The sequence below is a fragment of the Echiichthys vipera genome, assembly GCF_963691815.1.
Source record: "Echiichthys vipera genome assembly, chromosome: 5".
Taxonomy (NCBI): Eukaryota; Metazoa; Chordata; class Actinopteri; order Perciformes; family Trachinidae; genus Echiichthys; species Echiichthys vipera.
The window spans coordinates 897,379-907,378 of NC_139830.1; the positions used below are offsets into that span (position 1 = coordinate 897,379).

The following is a 10,000-nucleotide window of genomic DNA, read 5'->3' on the forward strand; positions in this document are numbered from 1 at the left end:
CAGGTTGGTTGCCAGATTCAGGTTGGTTGCCAGGTTCAGGTTGGTTGCCAGGTTCAGGTTGGTTGCCATGTTCAGGTTCAGGTTGGTTGCCAGGTTCAGGTTTGTTGCCAGGTTCAGGTCGGTTGCCAGGTTCAGGTTTAGGTTTGTTGCCAGGTTCAGGTTTAGGTTTGTTGCCGGGTTCAGGTTCAGGTTCAGGTTCAGGTCGGTTGCCAGGTTCAGGTTTAGGTTTGTTGCCAGGTTCAGGTTTGTTGCCAGGTTCAGGTTGGTCGCCATGTTCAGGTTGGTTGCCAGGTTCAGGTTCAGGTTGGTTGCCAGGTTCAGGTTGGTTGCCAAGTTCAGGTTGGTTGCCAGGTTCAGGTTCAGGTGTGTTGCCAATTTCAGGTTGGTTGCCAGGTCCAGGTTTGTTGCCAGGTTCAGGTTTGTTGCCAGGTTCAGGTTGGTTGCCAGGTTCAGGTTCAGGTTGGTTGCCAGGTTCAGGTTGGTTGCCGGGTTCAGGTTGGTTGCCGGGTTCAGGTTCAGGTTTGTTGCCAGGTCCAGGTTCAGGTTGGTTGCCAGGTTCAGGTTGGTTGCCAGGTTTGTCACTGATGAATCCAACAGGAACCACTCAGTGTTCAGCTTTAGCCGGTCTGCAGCTGAGTCCATCAGCTCTCATCACGAGTCAGCAACCAGCAACGCTATCGGCTTCTCAGTCTGACCTAACACCCTTTCAAAATAAGACTTCCGGGTCCAAACGCTCCGTTGAAACCAAACAGAACCGACGTTGAGCATCAGCTCTGGGGTCAGTTCGACTCTTTTTCACTCAGATCTGTTCTTGGACCAGGAAGTCTTATTTTGAAAGGGTGTGACATCACGTCTGAACAGCTGGATTGAACTGGAATAAAGATTGTGCACATTAGCGTCTGACCGCGGCGCTCACCTGCTCCTCTCGTGTTCCTCCCTCCTCCTCTGAACCAGTTGCCGAGGACCCCGAGGGGCTCGTGTGCCCGAGCGCCCGCGGCTGAAGAGCAGACGCAGCGGTGAGTTCCTGTTCCTTTGTTCTGCGTTTGCTCTGAACGAGCTGAACGTCGGTCTCTGTGAGTCATGAATGAGTCACGTGGAGCGATCCAGACCGGTCAGACCCGGGTACAAACCCCGCTGCGTACACGCCTCTGTCCAGCGGCACACAGGAGGACGGTTGTTTCCTGTCGTCAGACGCGTTTCAGTCGCTCTCTTCTGTCACAGTTCGGCTCCAAACACATGAACCACCAAGTTTTTAAACTTTAATTCCAGTTTAAAATCCTCCCAAACGTCTGTTTCTGCTCTTTAATCATCAATAAAACACAGAGATTCTGATTCTCTGGATCAATAATCATCATTATTGTGATTTTATGATATTAAAAGATTAACACTCGTCTCATATTTAATAAAGTTTCACCACAAAGAGACAAAACACGGCGTCATCAAAGAGCAAAACTACAGAAAAAGATGCAAAACCGTTAAAAACAGTTTATCTCTGTAACAACTATTAAGGTAGAAAACAGGAGAGATGCTAACAGCCGGGCGTGGCTAACAGTGGTTAGCTCGGGGCAGCACGGTGAAGGCATTCAAAGGTCTTTTTTAACCACTAATGCTGCTGAAAATAACAGCAAACCTCTGCAGCAGCATGAGAAGAGTCCCTACACACACACACACACACACACACACACACACACACACACACACACACACACACACACACACACACACACATGAGAAGAGTCCCTACACACACACACACACACACACACACACACACACACACACACCCACACACACACACACACACACACATACACACACACACACACACACACACACACACACACACACACACACACACACACACACACACACACACACACACACACACACACACACACACACACACACACACACAACAAAGCGTCATCAGCGTAGTTAGTGATTTTTTTTGTATCAATTTTTCATCTTTGTTCTCTAGTTTTTACTCATTTTATGCCAATTTGAGTAATTTTGATCCATATTTATTCACCTTACATCCAGTTTTTACTCATTTTTGTCAATTTTTTGTCATTTTGCAATATTTTTAGTATATAAAACAAAGTGTCATCAGCGTAGTTAGTGAATATGAATCTAGTTTTAGTCGTTTTCCATCATTGTTCACCAATTTTTACTCATCTTACATTCATTTTTTACTAATTTTGTATATATTTTTATTAATTTTGTATCAATTTTACTCATTTTCTATCCATTTGTAGTCATCTGCATCATTTTAACCATAAACCAAAGCATCATCAGCGTAGTTAGTGAAGCCAGAGTTTATTAAAGAGTGTTTTAAAGACTTACCTACTGGCCCCTGCACCAGCTCCTCTCATAGTAAAGTCCATTACAGTGGAAGGAGCCCATTGGTGCTTTGTTGTGTGTGTAGGGACTCTTCTCCTGTGTGTGTGTGTGTGTGTGTGTGTGTGTGTGTGTGTGTGTGTGTGTGTGTGTGTGTGTGTGTGTGTGTGTGTGTGTGTGTGTGTGTGTGTGTGTGTGTGTGTGTGTGTGTGTGTGTGTGTGTGTGTGTGTGTGTGTGTGTGTGTGTGTGTGTGTGTGTGTGTGTGTGTAGGGACTCTTCTCATGCTGCTGCAGAGGTTTGCTGTTATTTTCAGCAGCATTAGTGGTTAAAAAAGACCTTTGAATGCCTTCACCGTGCTGCCCCGAGCTAACCACTGTTAGCCACGTCCGGCTGTTAGCATCTCTCCTGATTTCTACCTTAATCAAAACTGTCTCCATGGTTACGGAGGATTATTAATGATGAAGGTGCAGAAACAGATCAATAATTATTATTGTGTTTGTTTGCAGGTGAACGAGGAGCAGCCGGAGCCGGAACCATCAACAGACACACAAACAAACAAACAACAAACAAACAAACAAACAAACAAACAACAAACAAACAAACAAACAAACAAACAAACAAACAAACAAACAAACAAACAAACAAACAAACAAACAAACAAACAAACAATAATCAATAAACACATTATAAAGTATCTCACGTGTTTCTGTTTAATTCCTCACCCTCACCCTCCACGTTCTCCCACCCTCACCCTCCACGTTCTCCTCACCCTCCACGTTCTCCCACCCTCCACGTTCTCCTCACCCTCCACGTTCTCCCACCCTCACCCTCCACGTTCTCCTCACCCTCCACGTTCTCCTCACCCTCCACGTTCTCCCACCCTCACCCTCCACGTTCTCCTCACCCTCCACGTTCTCCTCACCCTCACCCTCCACGTTCTCCTCACCCTCACCCTCCACGTTCTCCTCACCCTCCACGTTCTCCTCACCCTCCACGTTCTCCCACCCTCACCCTCCACGTTCTCCTCACCCTCACCCTCCACGTTCTCCTCACCCTCCACGTTCTCCTCACCCTCCACGTTCTCCCACCCTCACCCTCCACGTTCTCCTCACCCTCCACGTTCTCCTCACCCTCCACGTTCTCCCACCCTCCACGTTCTCCTCACCCTCCACGTTCTCCTCACCCTCCACGTTCTCCTCACCCTCCACGTTCTCCTCACCCTCCACGTTCTCCTCACCCTCACCCTCCACGTTCTCCTCACCCTCCACGTTCTCCTCACCCTCACCCTCCACGTTCTCCTCACCCTCACCCTCCACGTTCTCCTCACCCTCACCCTCCACGTTCTCCTCACCCTCACCCTCCACGTTCTCCTCACCCTCCACGTTCTCCTCACCCTCCACGTTCTCCTCACCCTCCACGTTCTCCCACCCTCACCCTCCACGTTCTCCTCACCCTCACCCTCCACGTTCTCCTCACCCTCCACGTTCTCCTCACCCTCCACGTTCTCCCACCCTCACCCTCCACGTTCTCCTCACCCTCACCCTCCACGTTCTCCTCACCCTCCACGTTCTCCTCACCCTCACCCTCCACGTTCTCCTCACCCTCACCCTCCACGTTCTCCTCACCCTCCACGTTCTCCTCACCCTCACCCTCCACGTTCTCCTCACCCTCCACGTTCTCCTCACCCTCCACGTTCTCCTCACCCTCCACGTTCTCCTCACCCTCACCCTCCACGTTCTCCTCACCCTCCACGTTCTCCCCCCCTCACCCTCCACGTTCTCCTCACCCTCCACGTTCTCCCACCCTCCACGTTCTCCTCACCCTCCACGTTCTCCTCACCCTCCACGTTCTCCTCACCCTCACCCTCCACGTTCTCCCACCCTCACCCTCCACGTTCTCCCACCCTCCACGTTCTCCTCACCCTCCACGTTCTCCTCACCCTCACCCTCCACGTTCTCCTCACCCTCACCCTCCACGTTCTCCTCACCCTCCACGTTCTCCTCACCCTCACCCTCCACGTTCTCCTCACCCTCCACGTTCTCCCACCCTCCACGTTCTCCTCACCCTCCACGTTCTCCTCACCCTCCACGTTCTCCTCACCCTCACCCTCCACGTTCTCCCACCCTCACCCTCCACGTTCTCCCACCCTCCACGTTCTCCTCACCCTCCACGTTCTCCTCACCCTCACCCTCCACGTTCTCCCACCCTCACCCTCCACGTTCTCCTCACCCTCCACGTTCTCCCACCCTCCACGTTCTCCTCACCCTCCACGTTCTCTCACCCTCACCCTCCACGTTCTCCCACCCTCCACGTTCTCCCACCCTCACCCTCCACGTTCTCCCACCCTCCACGTTCTCCCACCCTTCACGTTCTCCTCACCCTCCACGTTCTCCCACCCTCCACGTTCTCCCACCCTCCACGTTCTCTCACCCTCCACGTTCTCCTCACCCTCCACGTTCTCCCACCCTTCACGTTCTCCTCACCCTCCACGTTCTCCCACCCTCCACGTTCTCCCACCCTCCACGTTCTCCTCACCCTCCACGTTCTCCCACCCTCACCCTCCACGTTCTCTCACCCTCACCCTCCACGTTCTCCCACCCTCCACGTTCTCCCACCCTCACCCTCCACGTTCTCCCACCCTCACCCTCCACGTTCTCCCACCCTCACCCTCCACGTTCTCCTCACCCTCCACGTTCTCTCACCCTCCACGTTCTCCCACCCTCACCCTCCACGTTCTCCTCACCCTCCACGTTCTCCTCACCCTCACCCTCCACGTTCTCCTCACCCTCACCCTCCACGTTCTCTCACCCTCACCCTCCACGTTCTCCTCACCCTCACCCTCCACGTTCTCCTCACCCTCCATGTTCTCTCACCCTCACCCTCCACGTTCTCCCACCCTCACCCTCCACGTTCTCCCACCCTCACCCTCCACGTTCTCCTCACCCTCCACGTTCTCCTCACCCTCCACGTTCTCTCACCCTCACCCTCCACGTTCTCCTCACCCTCCACGTTCTCGACCCTCCACGTTCTCCCACCCTCACCCTCCACGTTCTCTCACCCTCACCCTCCACGTTCTCCCACCCTCACCCTCCACGTTCTCGACCCTCCACGTTCTCCCACCCTCACCCTCCACGTTCTCCCACCCTCACCCTCCACGTTCTCCCACCCTCCACGTTCTCCCACCCTTCACGTTCTCCTCACCCTCCACGTTCTCCCACCCTCCACGTTCTCCCACCCTCCACGTTCTCCTCACCCTCCACGTTCTCCTCACCCTCACCCTCCACGTTCTCCTCACCCTCCACGTTCTCCTCACCCTCCACGTTCTCCCACCCTCCACGTTCTCCTCACCCTCCACGTTCTCTCACCCTCACCCTCCACGTTCTCCTCACCCTCCACGTTCTCCTCACCCTCCACGTTCTCCCACCCTCCACGTTCTCCTCACCCTCCACGTTCTCTCACCCTCACCCTCCACGTTCTCCCACCCTCCACGTTCTCCCACCCTCACCCTCCACGTTCTCCCACCCTCCACGTTCTCCCACCCTTCACGTTCTCCTCACCCTCCACGTTCTCCCACCCTCCACGTTCTCCCACCCTGCACGTTCTCCTCACCCTCCACGTTCTCCTCACCCTCCACGTTCTCCCACCCTCACCCTCCACGTTCTCTCACCCTCACCCTCCACGTTCTCCTCACCCTCACCCTCCACGTTCTCCCACCCTCCACGTTCTCCCACCCTCCACGTTCTCCTCACCCTCCACGTTCTCCCACCCTCCACGTTCTCCCACCCTCACCCTCCACGTTCTCCCACCCTCCACGTTCTCCTCACCCTCCACGTTCTCCCACCCTCACCCTCCACGTTCTCCCACCCTCCACGTTCTCCTCACCCTCCACGTTCTCCTCACCCTCCACGTTCTCCTCACCCTCCACGTTCTCTCACCCTCCACGTTCTCCCACCCTCACCCTCCACGTTCTCCTCACCCTCCACGTTCTCCCACCCTCCACGTTCCCCCACCCTCCACGTTCTCCTCACCCTCCACGTTCTCCTCACCCTCACCCTCCACGTTCTCCTCACCCTCACCCTCCACGTTCTCTCACCCTCACCCTCCACGTTCTCCTCACCCTCCACGTTCTCCCACCCTCCACGTTCCCCCACCCTCCACGTTCTCCTCACCCTCCACGTTCTCCTCACCCTCACCCTCCACGTTCTCTCACCCTCACCCTCCACGTTCTCCTCACCCTCACCCTCCACGTTCTCCTCACCCTCCATGTTCTCTCACCCTCACCCTCCACGTTCTCCCACCCTCACCCTCCACGTTCTCCCACCCTCACCCTCCACGTTCTCCTCACCCTCACCCTCCACGTTCTCCTCACCCTCCACGTTCTCCTCACCCTCCACGTTCTCCTCACCCTCCACGTTCTCCTCACCCTCCACGTTCTCCCACCCTCCACGTTCTCCCACCCTCACCCTCCACGTTCTCCTCACCCTCCACGTTCTCCTCACCCTCCACGTTCTCCTCACCCTCCACGTTCTCCTCACCCTCCACGTTCTCCTCACCCTCCACGTTCTCCAACCCTCCACGTTCTCCTCACCCTCCACGTTCTCCCACCCTCCATGTTCTCCCACCCTCCACGTTCTCCTCACCCTCCACGTTCTCCCACCCTCACCCTCCACGTTCTCCTCACCCTCCACGTTCTCCCACCCTCCACGTTCTCCTCACCCTCCACGTTCTCCTCACCCTCACCCTCCACGTTCTCCCACCCTCACCCTCCACGTTCTCCCACCCTCCACGTTCTCCCACCCTCCACGTTCTCCTCACCCTCACCCTCCACGTTCTCCCACCCTCACCCTCCACGTTCTCCCACCCTCCACGTTCTCCTCACCCTCCACGTTCTCCCACCCTCACCCTCCACGTTCTCCCACCCTCCACGTTCTCCTCACCCTCCACGTTCTCCCACCCTCACCCTCCACGTTCTCCTCACCCTCCACGTTCTCCCACCCTCACCCTCCACGTTCTCCCACCCTCACCCTCCACGTTCTCCTCACCCTCACCCTCCACGTTCTCCTCACCCTCCACGTTCTCCCACCCTCACCCTCCACGTTCTCCTCACCCTCCACGTTCTCCTCACCCTCCACGTTCTCCCACCCTCACCCTCCACGTTCTCTCACCCTCACCCTCCACGTTCTCCCACCCTCCACGTTCCCCTCACCCTCCACGTTCTCTCACCCTTACCCTCCACGTTCTCTCACCCTCACCCTCCACGTTCTCCTCACCCTCCACGTTCTCCCCCCTCACCCTCCACGTTCTCTCACCCTCACCCTCCACGTTCTCCCACCCTCCACGTTCTCCCACCCTCACCCTCCACGTTCTCTCACCCTTACCCTCCACGTTCTCCTCACCCTCACCCTCCACGTTCTCCTCACCCTCCACGTTCTCCTCACCCTCCACGTTCTCCTCACCCTCACCCTCCACGTTCTCCTCACCCTCCACGTTCTCCTCACCCTCCACGTTCTCCTCACCCTCCACGTTCTCTCACCCTTACCCTCCACGTTCTCCTCACCCTCACCCTCCACGTTCTCCTCACCCTCCACGTTCTCCTCACCCTCCACGTTCTCCTCACCCTCACCCTCCACGTTCTCCTCACCCTCCACGTTCTCCTCACCCTCACCCTCCACGTTCTCCCACCCTCCACGTTCTCCTCACCCTCCACGTTCTCCCACCCTCACCCTCCACGTTCTCCTCACCCTCCACGTTCTCCCACCCTCACCCTCCACGTTCTCCTCACCCTCCACGTTCTCCTCACCCTCACCCTCCACGTTCTCCTCACCCTCACCCTCCACGTTCTCCCACCCTCACCCTCCACGTTCTCCTCACCCTCCACGTTCTCCCACCCTCCACGTTCTCCCACCCTCCACGTTCTCCCACCCTCACCCTCCACGTTCCCCTCACCCTCCACGTTCTCCTCACCCTCCACGTTCTCCTCACCCTCCACGTTCTCCTCACCCTCCACGTTCTCCTCACCCTCCACGTTCTCCCACCCTCCACGTTCTCCCACTCTCCACGTTCTCCTCACCCTCCACGTTCTCCTCACCCTCCACGTTCTCCTCACCCTCACCCTCCACATTCTCCCCCCCTCACCCTCCACGTTCTCCTCACCCTCCACGTTCTCCTCACCCTCCACGTTCTCCTCACCCTCCACGTTCTCCTCACCCTCACCCTCCACGTTCTCCTCACCCTCACCCTCCACGTTCTCCTCACCCTCACCCTCCACGTTCTCCTCACCCTCACCCTCCACGTTCTCCTCACCCTCACCCTCCACGTTCTCCTCACCCTCCACGTTCTCCTCACCCTCACCCTCCACGTTCTCCTCACCCTCCACGTTCTCCCACCCTCCACGTTCTCCTCACCCTCCACGTTCTCCCACCCTCACCCTCCACGTTCTCCTCACCCTCCACGTTCTCCTCACCCTCACCCTCCACGTTCTCCTCACCCTCCACGTTCTCCTCACCCTCCACGTTCTCCTCACCCTCCACGTTCTCCCCACCCTCACCCTCCACGTTCTCCTCACCCTCCACGTTCTCCCCCCTGACGGCGTGTTTCCTGCGTGTTCAGTGAGAAACTGTGACTCAGCGTTCTTTGTTCTGAAGAATCAAAGAAAAGGATGTTTTCGATGAGTCAGCGGGTCGGAGAACCTGTCGGACGGGTTCTGAGTCAGATCGGTTAGAACATGAAACAATAGTGATGCATAATTACAGCGTGTGGAGGAAACACAGGCTCCGCCCTGCTGCTGATGTCATGATGATGATGATGATGATGAAGATGATGATGATGATGATGATGATGATTGTGTTTAATGACACGTGTGTTTTGTGACGGCGTCGGATGCGGAGCAAACAAAGCGTCATCAGCGTCATTAGTGAATATGAATCTATTTTTAGTTTTTTTGTATCAGTTTTGACTCATTGTGCACAAATGCTGCTCATCTTGATCCAATTTGAGTCATTTTGATTCATATTTATTCACCTTACATCCAGTTTTTACTCATTTTGTATCAATTTTGTATCATTTTGGGTTGATTTTAGTAATTTTGATCCATTTGAACTTTATTTTGTATGATTTGTTTATTAATTTGTCATTTTTCACTAATTTTGTGTCAATTTTTCGTCGTTTTTTATCAATTTTTAGTCATTTTGCATCATTTTAACCTTAAACCAAAGCATCAACAGCAGAGTTAGAGAACACAAATCTATTTTCAGTCATTGTGCACAAATGTTGCTCATCTTGATCCATTTTAGTCATTTTTATTCATCTTACATCCATTTTTTACAAATTTTGTATCAGTTTTAAACCATTTTTGGTTTTGATTTTAGTCATTTTGATCCATATTTAGTCATTTGACGTCCATTTAACTCATTTTGTATGATTTTTAATCATTCTGCCTCATTTTTAACCATTAAACGAAGCAGCAACAGCGTAATTGTAGTCATTGTGCAGAAATGTTACTCATCTTGCTCCATTTTTACTCATTTTGTGTGATTTTTTTTCATTAATTTAGATAATTTTCTACCAATTTTGTGTCAATGTTTAACCATTTAACAAAGCAACAAATCTATTTTTAATCGTTTTGCATCAAATTCTTTGTCATTGTGCAGAAATTTTACTCAT

General features: G+C 54.0%; 1 protein-coding gene across 1 annotated transcript in view; it reads left to right on the forward strand.

Moving 5' to 3' along the window:
• LOC310947247 (actinia tenebrosa protease inhibitors-like) overlaps window positions 1-3,032 on the forward strand; it is a 5,656-nt gene extending 2,624 nt beyond the window's left edge. The window contains exons 5-6 of the mRNA XM_083914013.1: window positions 955-1,016; window positions 2,845-3,032. Of these exons, the coding sequence (XP_083770139.1) occupies window positions 955-1,001 (47 nt within the window). The 3' untranslated portion in view covers window positions 1,002-1,016; window positions 2,845-3,032. The remainder of the gene's footprint in view (window positions 1-954; window positions 1,017-2,844) is intronic.
• Window positions 3,033-10,000: the final 6,968 nt, after the last annotated feature.